The sequence below is a fragment of the Camelus dromedarius genome, chromosome 1 (assembly GCF_036321535.1).
Source record: "Camelus dromedarius isolate mCamDro1 chromosome 1, mCamDro1.pat, whole genome shotgun sequence".
NCBI lineage: Eukaryota > Metazoa > Chordata > Mammalia > Artiodactyla > Camelidae > Camelus > Camelus dromedarius.
Window position 1 is genome coordinate 43,009,249 of NC_087436.1, and position 24,578 is coordinate 43,033,826.

General features: G+C 36.5%; 1 protein-coding gene across 24 annotated transcripts in view; it reads left to right on the top strand.

Moving 5' to 3' along the window:
• CAMK2D (calcium/calmodulin dependent protein kinase II delta) overlaps positions 1–24,578 on the top strand; it is a 285,770-nt gene that overhangs the window by 251,363 nt on the left and 9,829 nt on the right. For all 24 annotated transcript variants that reach the window (XM_064479564.1, XM_031466965.2, XM_010981098.3 and 21 more), the window contains 2 exons: positions 15,653–15,728; positions 20,387–20,481. In XM_064479564.1, the coding sequence (XP_064335634.1) occupies positions 15,653–15,728; positions 20,387–20,481 (171 nt within the window). The remainder of the gene's footprint in view (positions 1–15,652; positions 15,729–20,386; positions 20,482–24,578) is intronic.

Here is a 24,578-nt window from a genome sequence, read left to right on the forward strand (position 1 = left end):
TGGTTCCAAAAGACGAATTTAGTTATAGGTATTGCTTTTTTTGTCTCCCCAGTTTTGTTTATACACCTGGTCTGTCAACCAATCTTACTGGTTTTCCCTTCGAAATACACTCAATTTTTTTTAATTGACTACTACTGCTCACTAACTCAACTTGTATCACCCTGGTCCAATATACCATCATCATTTGCCTATATTATTGACATGACTTCTTAACCAGTCTGTCTGCTTTAGCATTACCTGCCTATGGTCTTTTCACAACACAGTAGCCAGAGTGATGCTTTTAAACTATATCAGATCATGTCTTGTTTCTGCTTTGTATTTTCCAGTGGCTACCAATGCCATTAGAATAGATCATAAGGCCTTCAGTGATCAGGACCTCCTCCAGCCATACCTCCCTTTACTATCTGATGTCTCAGGAACACTATCCTGACATGTTTCAAGCAGGTTTCTGCCTCAGGACCTTTGCACTTGCCACCCCCTGCCTGCTATGTCCTGATCTAGATTCCATGTGCTTGCTGGCACTTCTCTTTTTTAAGCTCTGGTCAAATGTTACCCTCTCAAATTTCCCTTGATGACTTTATTTTAAATTGTTTTCCTCCAAATCCATTGCTCCCATTCTCCACGGTGGACATCAACCATGCCATGTCCTAACAGCTACTAAAATGATTAGAATTCTCTAAAATTTAGGATCATATCCCAGCTGTTTATCCTCACAGGTTTTTGTCCACGTGTTCCCTGCCTTCACCCATAATTTAGGAGCTAAATATATAGAAAATGAAAATATAAAAAGTAAATCACAGGATCCTCTCTCCTGTTTGGATGGAGTGTGTGTTTTGGTATCAGACATAGTAAGTTTGGATTACAGCCCAGCCCTTGATCAGCTATGTAGTCCGGCTGCTCATGTAAACCTCTCGGAGTCATATTGTGTGCAGTAGAGATAATAATGTCTCAATACTTAACCATTTTTTACCTTCAAAAATGACAGTTTCATTTGGTTCAAACTTCACAATGACAATAACATAACAGTCATTTGACTAGAGATGATACTTGTTAAATGCCTGGCCCATGATAGTTAGTCAGAAAATTAATTATATTATTTCTGGCCATTCTTTCCGATGAGTAGATATAAGCACAGAGATCCACTATTAAAAGAGTCCATAAATCTAAAGGGACCTGTGTTTTTTATTTTAGCATCAGTGTTTCTACTTTCTAAGCCATTTATTTTGATAAGTGGGTAAACATCTGTAAATGTTAAGACCCACAATATAGAATCCAGCCCATCTATATACATAAACACACATGGAAGCTGCCCAAGTACAGAAAATAAATTAATTTTGGGGTTAAAACTGAAGCCAGGATTTTAAAAAAGCTTTTATTAAGGTAACAGTACTATTTTAACTTGGCATGAATTTTAAACAAGCAGATTATTTTAATTCACTGGGGGTTTTTTTGCCTCCATGGTATCATATAGTAGGCACTCAATAAATAAATGAATTAATTATGAGGTTTTTACATGAAGTTTTGTTTGAATCCTTAAAATTTTTGAGTTCAGAGACATGTTTTATTTTTAATTAAACATAACATATTTTGAGTAATGACTCAGTCTTCCCTCATTAAAATGGATCCTTTCATCCCTGGATGTTTCCAGATATTTTGAAAAATTGGCTTACTTTTGAGTGTCTTGATTATCTCTGATGGGAATAAAAGAAAAGTATGCAGACTGTTTTTGACAAAAGTAAAATACCTATTTTTGAAAGGAGCATGTCAATGCAAAATTATTTATACACTTCTCAAGCAAACTATCTGAAGAACCATACATAAAACATTCCTTTTGGAGATTGTGATTACCCAGTTCAGTGTCTCCTCAAAGGGAGACTAACCATCTTGACAGAAGTGAACAGATTAAGTGCGAAAGACCTATTATTTGTTTGTTTTTGAAATAATTCATTATGGAATCATTGGTTTCTTTATTAACATCACTACATGTGGTTGTTTACACTGTGTCTGTCTAGCAAAATACAGATGGCAAATGTTAAGGGGAGAATTTTGGATTTTAGGGATAATTTGAGTAATAGACAAAAACCTATCATCACTGTGTGTTTTCAGATTTTAAAAGAAGGAAAAGAAAGAAATTCTGCTCCAAAATGTCATTTGTTTCCATTGAACTAGAGAATGTTTTCAGTTGGGAAACACAGCTTGCGGTGGGGATGTCTGTTTTGACTACAGAGGATTTTTGCTCTCTACCTCACCTACTGTACTGAGAAGTATAGTGTTCTAATCAAATGTTGTGTTACATTATATAGAGTTAAGGTGAACAAAAATCTAAAGATACTGCTGAAGAATAGAGAAATGCCTCTGAAAAGGTTAATGGTCTTTAATGACAGAAAAGATAGCTTTACTTTAAAGAGATTGTTGTGATTTTTTTAGAGGTATTTTGACCAATGTAGAAACAGTGTGAGCATATGAGACTGTTTTTAAATTTCTCTTCAAGAAATAGAAGCTCTTCACTTATTACCTTTATAAGTGAAAAAAGAGTAGACCAAGCTGGAACTTACTAATGCTGTTTAAATACATGAACAGTTAAAAACAAAATGGAGCGCTTATTTGTTTGTTATGGAGGATAAAACAAATAATACATTTGCTTGGGATGAATGTGTAGGCTCCTGTATCTGAGTTGGTAAGGTCCTTAAAGTCTGTACTAGAATTTTCTAACGTGAGCAGTGCTGTGAATTGTTGAAGAATTCTCTCTTCGGTGCTTTGTGACGTGTTGTATAATCTCCCTGTGCAAGCGCTAAAGATAACCGTTGTCGGTGTTCCCAGTGGTCTGTCCCCCTGGAACTTCAAGTTTCCAAATGTAGACTGTTAACTACTCATCAGATAACCTGATTGAATGTTCATCTTTTGAATTCAACAAATATAGGGAAAAAAGTATCTCATACTCAAATATGTATCTACCATAAGTTATATTTTATGATAGTTTACATTTATAATACATCCTAGAATAAATGAAAACAACAGTAATATGTTATTAGTTCTGAAATACATAGTTCATAAATTTTCTTATTGCACTTACATTGATTAAAACAAGAATAACTTTCCTGGTCCTGGTCCTGTAAAATTTGGCCAAGATAGTCCAACATGTACTTGTTGACTGGGAACACACACACACACACACACACACACACACACACACACACACCCCTAGAAGTTAGAGTTATGTTTTATGTAGGGACCTTACTGAAAACTATAGCCCTGGAGGCAACCCCTCAGATAGCTCTAAGGAACTGTTCCAAAGATGGAAGAGAGGAGTCAGGATATATAGGAGTTTTTGCTGGGGGAAAAAAAAATAAGTAGTGGAACATGAAAAGATTTCTGCTAATCACAAAAAAATAGACATCTCAAGTGAATGATTTTAGTGCTTTTCTATATATAGGATGCAAGAGTCTGGGCTTATTGATGTTATTCCTTTAATATGCGTATTTACTATCTAAGACGAGTGTCCTGTTTTGCTCCATCCTGAATTCCCCTCAGGGTGCACCATTAGGGGCTGTAGTGGCTGATAAATTGATGGCAGCAACATTCATACTTTGCTGAAAATGGCAGGCAATGTTTTTGGTCCGTGTACTTTTAAATTAATTTTTTAAGCAGAATGTAGAGGAGAATATCCCAGAGCTGCACTGGTTATATGGTGCCAGCATGAGGTATCACTTTAATAAAAAGCATTAGCCACGAGAACTCATTTAAGAATTTCTGATCTAATAAGATATCTTCACCCTCCCAAATTAAGCTTTGAAAAATGTAGTAACTAATCACAGAAATGTCTCTTGGTCCTAGGAGTCTCATCACTGCTAACTGTTAAATGCATGGGGACATCAGAAGAGTTACAACGATTCACGTCATTTTGTGAATGTGTATATGAGTGTAGTGGAAATGGGAGGTGATTTTCCTCCAAATCTAAGTAAGTCTTGCAAGTCCTGGCAAGCCATTGTAAATTTATCCAGATAACTACTGCCGTGCCTTTTTGATCCATGGTCTGACATCTCAGGCTACAATAATCATCAAATCATCTAAGTTAGCATATAGGCACGTGTATTACATTGAGCCCTGGTCTTGGGGTCCACAATGCCATAGACAAATGCATTATACAATTGACTTATCAAGAGAGTCTATTATTTTTCCCATAATTTTTCAAATTTAAAAAAATTCCTCAGTTATGTTATTTATTCCATAAACTTTTTTTTTCACTAGTTCCCTAATTTCCTTCTGATTGTAGATGCTCTAGCTCTTTCAAACAGTGTACAGATGAGGCTGGGTTCTATGGCGTGTTTTATGAATTGGCCTCTCTTCTTTCCACTTCACTAGTCGTGATGTGCCTTTACAAGTCCCATTCATTGATTCTGGAATGATAGATTGGATAATGATAGACTTTGCAATGAAAGCACAAGCTACTATTTTTGTGGCTGCTGAAGATGCGAATTAGCTAGAAAGTATGGGATTACAAGGACAGCAGACTGCTGCATATCCTTGGGCAGTAGTAAGATCTGCTGTGTTATCTTGTCAGTCCCATCGGGGGGGATGGGTCAGAGGGGGACGAGTACTATTTAACACTCATAAAAAAGGGAAATGACATTGTTGAAGTATCTGTGTGATCTGTATAGCAGTGAGTGACAAAACCGTTAGCGTCAACTTCATTGAAGCAACACTGAAATATGATCAGGTATGAGAAATACTGAAATATGTTCAGGAACTTGTGTGGACCTGGAAACAAGGGCAAAGACCTTTAAAACTATCATATGGGACTCAGTAAATGTGCAGACAGAATAACATTTTTTTATACTCTAACTGTAGTAAGCCTAGTTGTTTCTCAAAAAACAAAACCAAGGACATCACACTTCAGTTAATTTTGGTGGGTCTTTTTGTTTTTTAGTTTTGCTTTTTGCAGAACGAACAAAGATATATGTTGTTCTGTAGCACAGAGGATATCCTTCTCAGCTATCCTGCGTTCTGATCTGCGGGCACTCGTGAAGCCAAGAGTTCAGTTATTCAGGAATGTATAGTTCTAAATAAATGTACCCAAGCATACATTGAATTCTTTTTCTTTAAACTCAAATTTTATACTTTTGATAAAGGAATAGGTTGTTTAAAAGAAACTAATTATAAGCTAAACAACAGCAATAGAAATCATTGAAAAAAATAAAAGCCTACACTCACGACTGCACAGGATTATTTTATACTGCTGGCTATTTATACTGAAGGACAGAGCATTAACACACTGATGGTTTTGTTTTTTTTTTTTTTTATTGAAGTACAGTCAGTTACAATGTGTCCATTTCTGGTGTACAGCACAATGTCTCAGTCATTCATATACATACCTATATTCATTTTCATATTCTTTTTCATTAAAGGCTATAATAAGGTATTGAACATAGTTCCCTGTGCTATACAGAAGAAACTTTTTTAAAATCTATTTTTATATATAGTGGCTAACATTTGTAAATCTCAATTTATCCCTTCCTACCTCCTTTTCCCGGTAACCATAAGATTGTTCACTATGTCTGTGAGTCTGTTTTTGTTTCATAGATGAGTTCATAATGTCCTTTTTTTCCTTAGATTCCAGATTAGAATGATATAATATGGTATTTTTCTTTCTCTTTCTGGCTTACTTCACTTAGAATAACAATCAGTAGGTCCATCCATGTTGCTGCAAATAGCATTATTTTATTCTTTTTATGGTCGAGTAGTATTCCATTGTATAAATATACCACAACTTCTTTTTCCAATCATCTGTCAATGGACATTTAGATTGCTTCCATGTTTTGGCTATTGTATATATATAGTGCTGCTGTGAACATTGGGGTGCATGTATCTTTTCAAATTAGAGTTCCCTCCAGATATATGCCCAGAAGTGGGATTACTGGATCATATGATAAGTTTATTTTTAGTTTTTTTGAGGAGTCTCCATACTGTTTTCCATAATGGCTATACCAAACTACGTTCCCACCAGCAGTGTAGGAGGGTTCCTTTTTCTCCACATCCTCTCTAGCGTTTATGGTTTGTGGACTTTCGAATGATGGCCATTCTGACTGGTGTGAGGTGATGCCTTATTGTAGTTTTGATTTGTGTTTCTCTGATAATTAGCGATATTGAGCATTTTTTTCCTGTGCCTATTGGCCATTTGTATGTCTTCATTGGAGAATTGCTTGTTTAGGTCTTCTGCCCATTTTTGGATTGGCTTGTTTGTATTTTTTTGTTATTAATTTGTATGAGCTGTTTATATATTTTGGAAATTAAGCCTTTGACAGTTGCATCATTTGCAAATATTTTCTCCCATTTCGTAGGTTGTCATTTTCTTTTGCTTATGGTTTCCTTTGCTGTGCAAAAGCTTCTAAGTTTAATTAGGTTCCATTTGTTTATTTTTGCTCTTATTTCTATTGCCTGGGTAGACTGCCCAAGGAAAACATTGCTAAGATTTATGTCAGAGAATGTTTTGCCCATGTTTTCTTCTAGGAGATTTATCGTGTCTTGTCTTATGTTTAAGTCTTTAAGAAATTTTGAGTTTATTTTTGTGTATGGAGTGATGGAGTGTTCTAACTTCATTAATTTACATACTGCTATTCAGTTTTCCCAGCATCACTTGCTGAAGAGACTGTCTCTTCTACATTGTATATTCTCATCTCCTTTGTCAAAGATTAATTGACCATAGGTCTGTGGGTTATTTCTGGGCTCTCTGTTCTGTTCTAGTGATCCATGTGTCTGTTTTTATACCAATACCAGACTGTTCTGATTGCTGTAGCTCTGTAGTGTTGTTTGAAGTCTGGGAGGGTTATTCCTCCAGCTTTGTTCTTTTTCTTCAATAATGCTTTGGCAATTCTGGGCCTTTTGTGATTCCATATAAATTTTAGGATTGTTTGTTCTAGTTCTGTGAAAAATGTCCTGGATAATCTGTTAGAGATTGCATTAAATTCATAGATTGCCTTGGGCAGTATGGCCATTTTAACAATATTGATTCTTCCAATCCAAGGACATGGGATAGCTCTCCATTTCTTTAAGTCATCTTTAATTTCATTAATCAATGTTTTATAGTTCTCCATGTATAAGTCTTTCACTTCCTTGGTCAGATTTATTCCTAAGTATTTTACTGTTTTGGATGCGATTTTAAAGGAGATTGTTTCTTTGTTTTCCTGCTAATTCATTGTTAGTGTAAAGAAATACAACAGGTTATTGTATGTTAATCTTGTATCCTGCTATCTTGCCAAATTCTTTTATCAGCTCTAGTAGTTTTTGTGTGGAACCTTGAGGGTTTTACATATATAGTACCATGTCATCCACATATAGTGACAATTTTACGTTTTCTTTTCTGATTTGGATCCTTTTTATTTCTTTTTCTTGCCTGACTACTGTTGCCAGGACTTCCAAGTCTGTGTTGAATAGAAGTGGTGAGAGTGGGCATCCTTGTCTTGTTCCAGATTTTACAGTGGGAAGGCTTTCAGCTTTTCACCGTTGAGTACTATGCTGGCTGTAGGTTTACTATAAATAGCTTTCATTATGTTGAGATATGTTCCCTCTAGACCCACTTTGGTAAGAGTTTTTATCATAAATGGGTGTTAAATTTTATCAAATGCTTTTTCTGCATCTATTGAGATGATCATGTGGTTTTCGTCTTTTCTTTTGTTGATGGACATTTACTTTTGACCTGGAAGATACATGCCCTCTTTTGGCTAATATCATGTAAAATTGATTAGAGGGGTTAGTTGTAATCATTACAGTTCCAGGATTTGTGGGAAGCTGGAATTCCTTCATGACAAAACAAAATCCCCCCAAAAAGGCAAAAAAGAACTTTCCAAATATTTAAAAATCCTAAGTCTCACCATCTCTTTTCCAAGTCTGTTTTTTATTTTCTTTTGAGAAAATAGTTTTGACCATCTCCTTGGTTCTGCAATGGAAAAGATAGACCCTTTGAGAGTGCTTAGGTTTTTCTTGTCATGCAGAAGTTTACAAACCTGATCCCAGGAGACTACAATTCTAATTTTAAATTTAAGCAGTGGATGGGAATTGTTGAACCATCTAAAATCTTTTTTTCTTCCATGTCATCAACTCTTAACTGGAAGTGGTACCACACCTATCTGATTCATGAAACATCTTAATACTTTAAATACTCAGTGGCATTCATAATGTTGTGCTATTTCTAGCTTCTGCAAATCAACTAAGGGTAGCAGAACGGTTACCCTGTTATTTTAAGGTGGCTGGGCTGGATTCTTTCATATCAGTAAATGTTCTATATAATGATAGGTAGCTTCTTTAGACTCTGAAACTTTTATTTAAGTCATTTTTAATGAAAATATTTGAAGTACACATCCTTTAATTTTTTTAAAAATGTCAGTATTTTGTTTTGTGTTCAGATGCAGAGTCATTTTAGTAATGACACAGATGTATTTTGTAACCCAGTAATATCTTCACAAACTTTTTAGAAAGTTCTAAACCTATTTTCACTTACACTAAATGATCCCAACTCCAGGCTTCTCTGTTGTTAAGTATTTGTTACTCATTTACTGTCAGGCCGGAGCCATTTAACAAGGCCAAGACTAATACTGCCTGTCCCCAGTTAACGATTTATGCTTTGAAACTGAGTGGTTAGTCTTTATACAGCAAAGTACAAAGGTGGCTTAAATAATTTATCTTCTAAGTCTTGAGGGCCTCTAACGATTAAAGGGCTGAAATGTTGGTGCTGTTGAACAGGTGGCTTCTGGATAAGTGAGCTTTACAATGATTTCTTGAAAGCAGTCTTGAATAGAAGTTTGGTAATTTCTGGGTGTCATCTTTGAATAAAATTTTAGTGGATTATTAAACCAATCAACTTCAGTATCTTTGATGGCTTTGATTTCAAAGCCAAAATAATGGAAATTAATCTCCCAAACGTTAACTAATATATCAAACAAGTGAAATAAAAATTGTCACCAGGAAACAAGCTGTGTAATTGCACAGGAAACTAAACATAGCTGAGTTGATTAGGTACCTTTTTCTGTAAAACTTCACGAGCATAAAAATGACCTAATTTGTAAATTTACCTAAGATAATAACTATTCATAAGAGTTATTTTTGTTAATGGCAGCATAGAAAAAGACAATAAAACCACGGGATACTCAGTTTTGTGAAATTGGTATAATAATTAATTACAACTCTAGCTCAGTAATTAAGTCATCAGTCACCTTGCCAGAGAAAGTTCAAAGGCATTTAGGTGGTTCATTTAAGTTTATGATTTCAGAATATTGAATTAGGCACTGTGGGCTGGAAAGGATCATAGATTAATGAATTAAGCAGCAGATGGCACCTCAGCGAAATAAAGCTCCCACCCTGGCACAGCTTCTAAATTTGCTGGGTGACTTGAGCAAGTCACTTAACCTCCCTGTCCTTCAAATCTCCAGCAGCCAAGTACCCAATAACTCTGAGAAACGGAAAAGTAGTAGTTAAATTAAATGGAACAAATATCGACAGAGTAAATTAGTAGAATTGCTAAACTAAGATGCTACACCTAAAAAAAAAAAAAAGCTAAACAAGTGTTTTAATTGTGCAACTTTTGATGGCTGAAGAAGTAAATCTTTAGGCACAGTTCACTAAATGATTTCAATATTCTGTACTCTGCTAACATTGTTGTGAATATCAATTTGCATGTATAAATTCAGTTTGTTTCCTAGCCCAGGTTTCATTGCAGATTTCAATGAATAAGTTTTGTTATTAAATACGTTCACCTCAACAAACTAATAAATTCAAAATCTGAACAAAGATTCAGAAAAAGCCCAAGCTCAAATAACTTGGATCTTTCTCTCCCCTCAACTCTCTTGAAAAGAAATGATAAGTTTAAACATAGACTAGATATGCCTCGTTTATCTTTCTAGACCTACACAGATTACTCCACCATCCGAAATACTGTGGCCTAATGTATATGGTGGTCATTCTGCTGCTTTTGAGAGACACAGGGTCCGTGAGTGCCTTTCCAGTTAGTATAATCACCTCCACTGCTCTCAGAAGTGAACATCATCACCTGTATATTTGGCGTTTATCTAATGTTTTAAAATGTACACAGTACTTTATATACATTGTCTCTCCATGTATTTATTTATTCGTATGTGCATGCATTTACAGACATTCACCCAGTACGAGGTGTTGAAGGTAGAAAGTGGTCAAGTTCTGTGAACATCCCATGATACTGTTAAAGTAGGACTGCAGTGAGATCAAATAGCTGCGTCCAGAATGTCCATACAGAAGAGGTGACATTGGAGCACAGTAGTGAAGACTTCCGGACAGATGAGGGAGAGTTTCCAGGCAGAAGGACTGGTGAGAGGAAAGGCACAGAATTATCAATGAGCCAGGACTAGCTGGGAAAGAGGGAGCTCCCTCAGCGTGGCTGTAGAATGGGTTATGTGGGAGCCCTGGGAGGAAAGAAGTGTCAGGAGATGATGCTGGAAAAATACAGTAGGAAGACCTTTAAAGAACCAGCAAACAAACAAGTGTGGGCTTTAGCTTCCAGAGCTGGGGAGTGGCCTGGCCAGCTCTGTCCTATAGAGAGATGATTCTGTGGCAGTGAGGAGTGGAGGGGGTGCTAGGGGAGGGGATGGGAGGAGACCTCAGGGCAGGAGGGTTAGGAACTTCTGAGAGCCTGAATCAGAGCAGTGGCAGCTAGGAAGAAATGGATCCGAGAAAGATCTGAATGAGTGAAGAGGAGCTGGTGATCAATTGTTCAACTGAAAGGAGACATCAAGGATTTGGGCGTAGGTAACTGAGTAGATTACGATGCCAGGACAACAGGGGATGTTTAGACAGCAGTTAGAAAAATGAACTTGGATCCCAGAAAGATTTCAGGCCAGTGACAGAGATTTGACAGCCTTCAATATATGGTCAAAGCTAGAGGAATAAATGAGATTACCCAGAGCAGCAAAACAAACGATTAAGAGGCTGAAGACATACCCTGTAACTACTAAGACAACACTGTAACTACTGAGGGCAAACTGTATGACTCATGGATGACTGGATGTGGGACTAAGTAGAGAGTAGAGTCCAGAGAAGCCCAAAGTTTAGAGCTAGCCAACTGGTAAATGGTGGTTCTGTTAGAACAATTAGGAAAAATGAGGTCAGGAGGAGAAAGGAATTTGATGGACAGGTTTAGACAAGTTGAAAATATTTTCTTTCTTTGTCAGTAAAGAATTAGGCATGCTGCTTTATACTTCCAATGTTTCCATTTATCTATCAGTGTGTATTTCTTAAAAGCTCTCTGACCATCACCAAAAAATGTGGTATCGTGTTGGAAAGGCTGTTGGATGGGGAGTCAGAAAGCACTTGAGCTCGTTTTGGATCCACTACTCATTCATGTATTTATGGGACATTTACTCTATGCCCTATACTATGCTAGATGCAGGTTGTGATGGTGAGAGTTTACAAAATAATAGAGAAAACTGATCAAATACACACAAGTGTGTAAATATAAGTGTACCAAGTGCTTTTGAACAGCAAGTGTAGGAGACGTGAACTTCTAACACAGGGACCTCTCCTAAAATGAGAGTCTGACTAGGCTTTTGTGAGAAATAAAAGTTGAGCTGAAATCTGATAAAGAAATGGAGGCAAAGATAGGGGACACTTTTTCAAGAAGAGAGGATGGCCATGGGAAGAGTTGGCCATAGGAGGAAGCTCAGTCATTTTGAATTGCTGAGGGAAGACACATGGGTGGGGTGTGGTGGATAAAGTAAAACAGCCTTTAAGCGAGTCTGGTTAAGATTATACTGGTTTCATATAGCCCCTCCTCAGATGCTTGTTCTGGACAAGAAATGATGGGTGCCTGTGTATCAGAGTGATGGTGATGAGAAAAGAAGTAGACTAATGGGTGAGGTATTTAAAAGGCAAACTCAACAGAACTTAGAAGATTGGATTGGGTTGGGTGGGATGAGGGAGTTGAAAATGATTCTCAGGCTTCTCCCTGGCTTGTGCGACTGGCCATTCACCAAGAAGGAGGTCCCTGGAGGAGGAGATAGAAGTTCACATGCTCAGTTTAGGGGCTGTTGGGTTCAGGATGCATATGAAACATCCACATGGAGATTCCAAAATGGGCAGTGACATGCAAATCTAGAGGAAAGGTCTAGAAAGGAGGTGACAGTTTGGGAGTCACTGGTATATTGACAGCAACTTAAAACCGGTACAGACAGAACCATAGGGATAACTGCGCGTGATAAGAGGACCTCGAATCGAGCCCTCTCTAGGAATTTAAAGTCCAGGTAGAGAAAAATAACATGTAAATGGGAGTGAGGTCATGTGATCAGAAAGTTGGTAAGAAAAGCTGGAGAGAAGTGAAAGGAGAGTATTTCGAGATGGAGGAAAGGAGTAGTGAGCACTCAGCCTTCGGGCATTGCCTGTACCCACACTTCTCCGATCACCAGCATTGGTCTGCGTATCTCAGAGAATCCTTGTGCCGCTCGGATCTGATAATGCTTGAGAAATGTTGAAATCTATCAATTATTTTATTACACAGTCACTCTCAGTTCCCAGGGTTTTTTGTTTTAAACACTGGGACCATTCATACTCTTATCTTCCTCTTCCAGGCTTCTTTAGAACAATAAAAGAGCCAAAAAAAATAAGAATTTGAACATGACCATGTTTCCAACTCTTTGCAGAATTGCAAGGGAAGTAACTTCACTCAGAATCTGGAGTTACCCTCCAACTTGTTTTCTCTCCTGCCTTTCCCTCGGGAACCTGGAAGTCCTCAGAATCTACTTGGGGACCTGTGGGTATAGGCTTGAGACCTGAGTTCTGTAAATAAAACTACTTAGTCATCAGTTCCCTGTGATTAAATGGCCAGCCGTGAGCTAGAAGCTTCTGGTATTCAGGGAACGCCTGACGGGTACACTCCTCCCTCACCTTAAGTATAATTAGTGACACATCAAACGCTCTCCCCACTTTGGCTCTGGAGTGGCCACTACTTGATGTTCAGGAAGAGGGAAGGCCGGATGACAGCGGCCCCTCCCCACAGAACATAGGCAGCCGGACTCCTAGCCCAGGGATCATCCCTCCACCTCACTGCTCATGAGAGGAGGTCTCGTTGGCATCAGACCCTGAGTCTTCCCTCTCAGTCACTGTGGCAGCAGCTCCAACCACAAAAGAAATATCTGCAGATGATTCATTTCCAGCCTTCTGCTCTCCTTTGAAGAGTCAGCTGTCATGTGCTGCCCTGACTCACTCCAGCTCCTTTGCTCCAGGGGAACGAGCACTCTAAAGATTCCTGAGTTCCAGGCCCTTCCTGAGCCAAGAGAGTCACGTTGTTTCGATGATGACGCAGCACAGAAGCATCCTGGCTACTGCCTGTTTGCTGTCCTGCCAGCTCAAGCACTGTTGTCTCTAAACGGAAGAACTAATAAGGCAATGTGTGTCGCTTTGATCTTGCAGGACAAAAATTAAGCCAGTTGGAGGATGTAGACGGTTGAAGAGCTAATGAGTATTTCCACAGTGCTTCTTCAGAGAATGAGATGAGTGAGATGTAGCCGTGGCCACCCAATGTTTCTAAGTCCTTATTATGCTTAAGAAGGAATCCAGAGACTTTCAGAAACTTCAGAAAGTGACCCTGCACTTTTCACACACTGTGAACTGAATCTTTGCCTAATGAAGCTCTCCAAAGGACAATGATCTTATGTTCATTTTTTCCTTTGTTTTTAAAAAAATTGACATTAGTTTCTAAACATGAGTTTTTTCCTCTTAGCCAGATAACATCCTAAGAAACCTCTTAGTTTTAAACAAGGACTTAATGCAAGGAGGAAGTTTTGGTAGTCACATTTTCCTAATCTCATTTTCTGAGCTCCTCTACACGTGGGTCCTTTATATTCCAGAATTGGGTCAGCTGTCATGCGTTTTTGCCAAATGCTCATACTGTTGAGGCCACACACAGATGAATCACTTACTGCCTAACTAAATTAGCCATTGGCATTCACCCCATTACAGAATTATTCCCTGCCACTACTGCTGTCAGTATATTTTGATGTTGGATATATTATATTCATTTATCAAATAAGCATGGGCAAGAAATGTTTTAGGTGTGTATAGGAGGTAAGAAATCCTATGTTGTATTTTTTTGCAAATATAGATGAAATCATGTAGCTAAACATGAAATCTCATCTATATGGTAAATTTTTTTTTTATATTTTCGATCCTGACACTGTCAGCAACCATTTTATGGACAAACCATATTTTAAAATGTAGTCTAATATAGTCTTAATGAAGTCATTTATTTTAAATAAGGAATATCATAACCTGGGTAACTTGGAGTTTTGAAAGTGAATATAAACATTTAAGTTTGTGGTTAAGAATCTGTGTAAGAAAGATCATATTCATTAAAAACACAACTGGTTGCCTTTAATCAATGACAAACTAAAACCAGACCTCAGCTTTTTCTATGATGAAGGTAGCCTCACTGCCCCACTAAGATAGAATGGAAATAACATTTTGTGATTACTCCTAATTTATTTCCAAGTATTATGACATTCTAAAAACAAAATCCAATGAAATTTAGTTTTTAAAATTTCATACATTTATTTCATTGTTAAGAGAATAGTGTTCTGAAATTAAAAAAGGTTATCAGTATCACTTGATCAAATTTACAGACTTATCAAGCATCTATTTTATTAAAGACATTGGATAAAGCTTTTTGAAGGATACAAAAAAAAATGATATGTTATTTACCTCCAGGGAGCTTTTAATTTAACTAGTAAGACAGATTACACAAAGTTCAGTAACAATTTAAAACAGTAATTCAGTTGAACCAGAGAAGTTGTCATGGTATGTAGCATATGCTTTATTACCCTGTGAATGATATGAGAGAGGCATTCAAGAAAGAGAAGGAACACTTGAAGCATTTGTAATCAGAAAAGAATTTACTGAATAGGTGGGATTTGAACTAAGCCAACTATTAATAATTTTGCCAGTTGTGGGCTAGGAGTAGAAACAAATCATATCTGGTGTTGGAGTTGACAGCTACACGGGAGGGCTTCCCTCTATATCCACAGCATTGATTCCTACGTTGCTTTTCCAGTCTACAGTTTCCGGAGGCCATTTGTCTAAGTATGAAGGCAATTACAGTGTTGGCATCTGCTTTTGTAGTTAGTTGAGCTGAACAGTTTAAAAAACAACAACATTTATATGAAGTTAAATGTCTCAATGCAAGATATCAGCTGTATTGTGAAGATAGACATATTAGTAGAGTGATACTTTAAGATTATCATTTTTAATAACATTTGTTAATGGTAAAAAAAAGAATGTTCATAAGCCCAATCATGTTGATAAAGGTAATAAGAACTAATTTTTAAAAATATGGCCTTGACTTTCTGGGTGACTGTGGTTTTCTAACAAAGGGAGGGTCACGGCACTTCCCCACATGAACGTGCTCAGGCATCACCTATGTGCCCTGTTAAGTGCAGATTCTTAATCTGTAGGTCTGGAGTAGGACCTGAGAATCCGTGTTTCTGCCAGGCTCCCAGAAGAGGCAGCTCATGTTGATCTGTGTGCTTTGAGCAGCAAGATTGTAGTGAGAATAACACCAAGCTTCCACAAGGGATGTATTAGACTATTATTTTATAGAGCTTTTGCCTTTTATTCTCACCCAATTCTTTGTCTTTGCCTTTAGCACGAAAGCAAGAGATTATCAAAGTCACTGAGCAGCTGATCGAAGCTATCAACAATGGGGACTTTGAAGCTTACACGTGAGTAGAGGCACATTTCTTTTGCTTTCACACATATAACAAGTTATTTTCTATAAGAATTCATTCTTCCGTGTACCTGAATTCATGTGTATCTAACCCCAGCTTTGGTATGTCTACAATAGCTTCATTTCAAGGTATAAATGACCTAAGTGCCATAGGAGAGAAATGAATGTATTTAAGATTTCAGAGAAAACAAGACTTCTGATAGGAGGATGGGGGTTTTTTTGGTCAACGTGCAAAAGCATAACCCCCTGCACCTCCACGTGAGAGAGGCATTCCAAGCAGAGCAGTCCATAAAAGTCGAGACACACGGACCAGGAAAGCACATAAAAAGTGCATTTTGGTTTAAGGGATGTTTTCCCTCGCAGTTCTGCCCTGGTGATGGGACAGCAAAAGAGATTAGGAGGCAACATCCGGCTGTCTTTTCCTCTTCAGCCAGCACAGCTCAGCTTTATCCTCATCTCTTTATAAGTTTGTCTCTTAACCTAAAAATTTTATTTAAAGAGAAACAGGTCTAATGTTAAAGTTTATAAACTACTGGACCGTAGGTATATAAAGGCAATCACTTTGATCAAATAAAAATAAATCATTCAAATAAATAGAGCACAGAGACATCACACAAAGGATGTGGGTCAACAAGGTAGCTGTTTGGGTGGAGATAAAAATCAGTTCTCAACATTCCCCTTAGACCATACACCTGAGTTCATCTTAAATGAAGGAGTTAAATGCAAAAAAAAAAAAGGAGATTGAATCTGATCTCTGGGGTTAGAACGATCTAACTTTAAAAGCAGGGGAAAGACTTAAAAATGAGAAGGTAAAATGATTAGAATACCTAAAACTTACACACTTGAATTTTTTAAAAGCCAAAATAAAACTAAGAGACAAAGAATAAACAGGAAAGTATTTGTGAAACCTGTCAAAAGTTCACTTATATTGAGAAGATAAGATTAAAAAGTGGAAAAATAGGTAAAGGAGATGAACTATTAGGAAAAGAGGAAATATAAATGACAAGTAAACGACTGAAAGCACCTTCATGCCCACCAGTTCAGGGTATGCAGGTCTGAGGGGAGGAGCGTTTTCTGCGGATCCAGTCAGGGATAAAAGCTCTGCAGACGACTAGAGTGCTGCAGACACGGCAGGACGTGGCTCCTCCACCACCTGACAGAGTGTAAACGGGGCGAGCTTTCAGGGTAGGGGTGGAGGCAAGGCTTTGGGGCACAGTTATTATATACCAGCAAATGTCTATAAAGTTTCGGATTATTACTATAACCCTAAAAATTTAACGTGAGCATGGACTTTGAGTTTAAAACGTGGAGAAAAATTATGAACAAAGATATTTATGGAAACAACATTCAAAACAGTGAAAAACCGTAAGCAACTTATATGTCCAATACTATTAAGGAACCAGCACACCACAGATTAACATTAATTAACCTGTGGTGTGTTTGGTACCGAGGATGTTTATGCAGAGTTCCTAGCCATCTGGCAAAATGCTTGTGAGTGTTCACTGAAGATAAAGGATACAAATATTCCAACTACATAGGAGAAAATATAAAAATGGAATGAGCTATGTCAAATTAGTTTTTTAAAAGAAAAAGAGATGTTGCCTCTGGGAGATGAAATTGTGTGGTTTCTTTCCTGCTTCTTTCCAAGTTTTATATAACAAGAAGATACTATGTTTATCATCAGTTACAAATAGATAACCAAATATTTTAAAAAATATGGAAGAGAGTAACTGAATGTAAGAACTAAATTAAATCCAGGACTGCTTCTTATAAATTAACGTGTGTGCAAATACAAACACAGGCACATACATATGTATGTGTTTGTGTGTATCGATTCTTTAATATGACCTAATAAAAGTATACTTAGAATGAAAGAAATAGTAAGAAATGGAGTTTAAAAGAAAACTCTTTGCTGTCAGAGAATTAATCAGTTAAACAGTTGTTAAAGAGTTATTTAGAATTCTGTGCCATAGGACCTCTTTTATCCTTTTTGCTGATACAACTTTGTTAGACCCATATGATTCTTTAAACAATACACTTTTAATTTTTTTAAATAGTTAAACTGTAACAATTTAATTGCTAGAAAATTCTGCAGTCATTAAGGAAGAATACCAAAAAGGAAAACCTTGAACTATTTCCTTTTTTTAATTTTTATTTTTTAATACCTTTATTGTGATATGGTTCCTGTACAGTAAACTACACATATTTCAGATGTACACTTTGATGAATTTTGATCATAATACACTTTTTAAAAAAATCTCCTTTCGCACTAGCATTCCCCTGTGGAGTGGTAGAAAGTGTGTTTTGTTGGTGTTGTTAGCCAGGCAAAAGTGGTGAAATACAGCATTTCCCATATTCTCAATTTAAAATAGGGTATTTTAAACAATGTGATTCCTTGGAATCACATCAGCTCACTAACTCCTTTGCCTGTAATCTGGCTCGATTTTGTACACTCAGGCCCATGGGTAATCCAAGAGGACCTTCCATCTGGGAGCTTTTGGGGTTGGTGAATGTACTGGTACAGCTCTGTCAGCTGGCCCTGAGCACACCTGTTCAGAGCACTCACACCCCCGTGTCAGGTGGCAGCTTTGTGAATCTTTTATTAATTCAAAGCCTGTTATAGGAGAGAGAGAGAGACACACATACATTACTTACATACAAACATAGAAAGAACACAGTAACAGGTTTTCAAGTATATTGACTCTTGATGGCTAGGTAAAATGATTCATCATAGTACAATGATTCTTGTATGATTTTGGTGCTGATGTAAAGTAGTAATAAATTTTGATTCTCCAATGTTGACAACCAAAAGTCATATTTATAGACGAAGTAATAGCCACTGGCAGAATAAATTCCTGTTACCATAGGAACACCGTTCTTCCCATTTTGCTACTTAGAAAGCGATTATATATATTTAACTTTCAGCTTTAATACCTGCCCACCAGGAAGTTTAAAATCCCTACCCACTCCCACCCCACCCTTTTCTAAGGCTTTCTTTACCACAATGAATAACTACTGTGATTTTTTATTTTAGAAGTATTTTCTACTTTAAAAGTGTTCTTAAAAAATTATCAGTTCCACATTCTATGAACCATACTTTCAAGAACCATAATGAGTGAGCCTTCTGAAACTTGTATTTCTGTTGAACAATGAAAACGTTTTGCCTCCCAAATGGGGAATTTCCACATGAAATTAGATGTAGCCCCACCAAATTAATAAGCAATCCAAAATCTTCCAGCATGTACTCCTTTTATCTGACCTTGTGAATTTCCACTAATTCTTCAAATCCAGATTTTATGTCACCTTCTCTAAAATGCCTACCCTGATCACCACAGGCGCCAAGATACATTTTCTCCTCTCTTTTCCATGAGATTTATACGCCCATCCAGTCCTTGCATCAGGCAACTCACATCTTTCCCCAAACACCCTCTACTGTTGTATTCACTGCCCTCCTCCTGCCTTCCACACACCTGGAAAACTCCTACTCATTCCTAAAAACCTGGCTCAAATTTTCTTTCTCTCGTAAATCTTCCCTGTCCTATATATAAGTAGTCTGGTTCTTGAGCACTTTGTATTTATTGCTTTTCCAGTATTAATTGTTGTGTTACAGGTGTTTCAAAGAATCTCTACTATATAGTAAATGTTTAACAAATCTTTGTTGAATGAATTTCTCCAAAGAAAGCCCATTGGCTTTCTCTGAATATTTAAAATGGTGTATCTCTTGAATCATATTTCTAGGATTGAAAAGAAAACTAATGTGCATTTGAATCCCTCATGAGTTTTATTTTAAAAGTTAATGAAACTTGTGTTTGAGGTTTATTTACATCTTGCAGACACTGCCAGAAGGTGTAGGATGTGATACCTGCCTTCAAGTCAGTCATGTGTAGATGTGTGACATGAATGTAGTGGTGTCAAAAATTATTCCAGAAGTATTTAATTTCAGAGCCAAAGTTGACTTTATAGGGCTTCGAGAGTGACTTCGACCTGGAGAGCATTTTAAAAATAATAAACTTACAACCACCAGAAAACTGAGGAATTAGAAAAACTGGGGAAAGACTAGAGAATTCAACTTGGAAATTAAAAAGTAGAAATTTTTAAAAGGAAACTCCTAAAATATATTGTAGATTATCATCTGCTGGAGCTGGTTTATTATCTTGCCCCTATCTGAAGTCTCCTCAAAATTATTTTTTTAAATTGAAGTACAGTCAGTTTCAATGTATCAATTTCTGGTGTACAGCATGAGTGTCCCAATTATGTATATATTTGTTTTTATAATCTTTTTCATTAAAGGTTATTACAAGATATTGAATATAGTTCCCTGTGCTATACAGAAGAAACTTTTTAAAATCTATTTTTATATACAGTGGCTGACATTTGCAAAACTAAAACTCCCAAATATATTCCTTCCCATCCCTTTTTCCCCGGTAACCATAAGATTGTTTACTATGTCTGCGAGTCTGTTTCTATTTTATAGGTAAGTTCAGGTCTGCTCCCCATCCCATGTTGCTAAGGCCTGTGATAGAAATGTTGTATTAGTGTTGTTTTTTTTTTAAATTCTTTCCACCACTGACTGCTTGGTAAGTAAGAATGGACATGTGAGAAACAGCAAAATACATTAACTCATTTATTATTTTCATTATTTTTTTCTTATAGAAAAATCTGTGACCCAGGCCTTACTGCTTTTGAACCTGAAGCTTTGGGGAATTTAGTGGAAGGGATGGACTTTCATCGATTCTACTTTGAAAATGGTACATTTACTCTAAATTTAATAACATGCCTTTTCCAACTGCTCTTTGAATTTCTCCCAAATTTGCAGATTCTTTGGTTCTTTTCTTTTTTGTTTTTAATATATTTTATTGAAGTATAGTCGGTTTACAATGTTGTGTCAATTTCTGGTGTGTAGCATAATGCTTTAGTCATATAGGAACATACATATATTAATTTTCATATTCTTTTTAACCATAACAAGATATTAAATATAGTTCCCTGTGCTATACAGAAGAAATTTGTTGTTTATCTGTTTTATATATAGTAGTTAGTATTTGCAACTCTCAAACTCCCAATCTACCCCTTCCCACCCCCTCCCCAGCTGGTAACCATAAGTTTGTTTTTTACATCTGTGAGTCTGTTTCTGTTTCATAAATAAGTTTGTCTTTTTTTTTTTTAATTCCACATGTAAGTGATATCATATGGTATTTTTCTTTCTCTTTCTGGCTTACTTCACTTAGAATGACAGTCTCTAGTTCCATCAATGTTGCTGCAAATGGCATTATTTCATTCCTTTTTAATGGTTGAGTAGTATTCCATTGTGTAAATGTACCACAACTTCTTTATCCAGTCATCTGTCGATGGACATTTAGGTTGTTTCCATGTTTTGGCTATTGTAAATAGTGCTTCTGTGAACACTGGGGTGCATGTATCTTTTTGAATTAAGGTTCCCTCTGGATATATGCCCAGGAGTGGGATTGCTGGATCAGATGGTAAGTCTATTTTTAGTCTTTTAAGGAGTCTCCATATTGTTTTCCATAATGGTTGCACCAAACCATTCCCACCACCAGTGTAGGAGGGTTCCCTTTTCTCCACAGCCTCCCAGCATTTATTGTTTGTGGACTTTTGAATGATGGCCATTCTGACTGGTGTGAGGTGATTCCTCATTGTAGTTTTGATTTAAATTTCTCTGATAATTAGCAATATTGAGCATTTTTTCCTGTGACTACTGGCCATTTGTGTGTCTTCACTGGAGAACTGTTTGTTTAGGTCTTCTGCCCATTTTTGGATTGGATTGGTTTTTTTCTTATTAAGTCGTATGAGCTGTTACTGACAAGGGAAATTAAGCCCTTGTCAGTCTCATCTTTCGCAAATACTTTCTTCCTTCTGTAGATTGTCTTTTTGTTTTCTTTATGGTTTCCTTTGCTGTGCAAAAGCTTATAAGTTTAATTCGGCCCCATTTGTTTATTTTTGCTTTTATTTCTATTGCCTGGGTAGACTGCCCGAGGAGAACATTGCTAAGATTTATGTCAGAGAATGTTTTGCCTATGTTTTCTTCCAAGAGGTTTATAGTGTCTTGTCTTTAAGCCATTTTGAGTTTATTTTTGTGTATGGTGTGTTCTAACTTAATTGATTTACGTGCACCTGTCCAGTTTTCCCAACACCATTTGCTGAAGAGACTGTCTTTACTCCATTGTATGTCCTTGCCTTCTTTGTCAAAGATTAATTGACCAAAAGTTTGTGGATTTATTTCTGGGCTCTATTCTGTTCCATTGATCTATATGTTAGTTTTTGTTACCAGTACCGTGCTGTTTTGATTACTGTAGCTCTATAGTATTGTCTGAAGTCTGGGAGGGTTATTCCTCCAGCTTCATTCTTTTTCTTCAGTAATGCTTTGGGAATTTTGGGTCTTTTGGGATTCCATATAAATTTTAGGATTATTTGTTCTAATTCTGTGAAAAAATGTCCTGGGTAATTTGATAGGGATTGCATTAAATCTGTAGATTGCCTTGGGCAGCATGGCCATTTTAACAATATTGATTCTTCCAATCCATGGGAACATGGGATAGCTTTCCATTTCATTAAGTCATCTTTAATACAAATTATAGTTCTCCATGTATAAGTCTTTCACTTCCTTGGTCAGATTTATTCCTAAGTTATTTTATATTTTTGGATGCAATTTTAAAAGGGATTGTTTCTTTACTTTCCTTTTCTGATATTTGTTAGTGTATAAGAAATGCCACTGATTTCTTTAAGTTAATCTTGTATCCAGCTACCTTACCAAATTCTTTTATTAGCTCTAGTAGTTTTTGTGTGGAATCTTTAGGGTTTGCTATATATAGTATCATGCTATCTGCATATAGTGACAGTTTTACCTCTTCTCTTCTAATTTGGATCCTTTTTATTTATCATTATTACTATTTTTTGTCTGATTGCTGTTGCTAGGACTTCCAATACTATATTGAATAGAAGTGGTGAGAATTGGGCATCCTTGTCTTGTTCCAGATTTTAGGGGGAAGGCTTTCAGCTTTTCACCATTGAGTACTATGCTGGCTGTAGGTTTGTCATATATAGCTTTTATTATGTTGAGATATGTTCCCTCTATACCCACGTTGGTAAGAGTTTTTAACATAAATGAGTGTTGAATTTCATCAAATGCTTTTTCTGCATCTATTGAGATGATCATGTGGTTTTTGTCTTTTCTCTTGTTGATGTGGTGTATCACATGGATTCATTTGCATATAATGAACCATCCTATGTCCCTAGGATGAATCCAACTTGATCATAGCGTATGATCTTCTTTATGTGTTGTTGGATTTTGTCTGCTAATATTTAGTTGAGGATTTTTGCATCTATGTTCATAACGATAATGGCCTATAGCTTTCTTTTTTGGTAGTGTCTTTGTCTGACTTTGGTATCAGGGTGATGATGGCTTCATAGAATGATAGTTTGGAAGTATTCCCTCCTCTTCAGTCTTTTGGAAGAGTTTGAGAAGGATTGGTATGAGTTATTTTTGTATGTCTGATATAATTCCCCAGTGAAGCCATCTGGTCCTGGACTTTTGTTTGCAGGGAGGTTTTTAATTGCTGCTTCCATTTCACTTTTAGTTATTGGTCTGTTCAAATGATCTATTTCTTCTTGATTCTGTTTTGGTAGACTGTATGTTTCTAGAAACTTGTCCAATTTATTGCCATATAGTTGTTCATAGTATTCTCTTATGATTTTTTTTTTGTATTTCTGTGGTGTTGGTTTGTAATCTCTCCACTTTCATTTCTTATTTTGTTTATTTGTGTTCTCTCTCATTTCCTGGTGAGCCTGGCCAGAGGTTTGTCAATTTTGTTTACTCCTTCAAAAATCCAGCTCTTGGTTTGATTGATTTTTTAATTGTTTTTTTAATCTCTTATTTCCTCCTGATCTTTATTATTTCTTTACTTCTGCTGACTTCGGGTTTTGTTTGTTCTTCTTTTTCTAATTATTTTAGGTGGCAGCTTAGGTTGTTTATTTGAGATTGTTCTTTTTTGAGGAAGGCCTGTAACACTATGAACTTCCCTCTTAGGAGTGCTTTTGCTGTATCCCATAGATTTTGTATGGTTTTGTTTTCATTGTCATTTGTCTCAAGGTATTTTTTAAATTTCTTCTTTGATTTCATCATTGATCCACTGGTTTTTTAGTAGCATATTGTGTAGTCTCAATAAGTCATTTTTTTCTCATTTGTTTTTCTGTGGTTGATTTCTAGTTTCATGCCATTGTTTTTAGAGAAGATGCTGGGAATAATTTTCTACCCTCTTAAATTCGTTGAGGTTTCTTTTGTGCCTAAGTATGTGGTCTATCCTAGAGAATGTTCCATGAGCACTTGAAAAAAATGTATATTCTGTTTTGGGAGGATGTAATGTCCTAAAAATATCAAGCAAGTCTAACTGTTCTATTGTGTCATTTAGTATATCTCCACTGCCTTATTGATTTTCTATCTGCAAGACCTGTCCAATGAGAGGTAGGAGTAGGAGACTAACACCCTATTTGTATTCCCATCAATTTCTTCTTTTATGTCTGTATTTGTTTTACATATTTGGGTGCATGTTTATTAATGAGTGTAATGTCTTCATCTTGTATTGCTCCTTTGATCATTATATAGTGTCCTTTATCTCTCTTTATGGCCTTTGTTTTAAAGTCTATTTTGTCTCATGAGTATTGCTACTTCTGCTTTCTTGTCATTTCCACTTGTATGAAATATCTTTCAATCTAATGTGTGTCCTTTACTCTGAAGTGGGTCTCTTGTAGGCAGCATATTGCAGCATTCTGTTTTATTATCCAATCTGCCACTCAGTCTTTTGACTGGAGCACTTAGTCCATTGACATT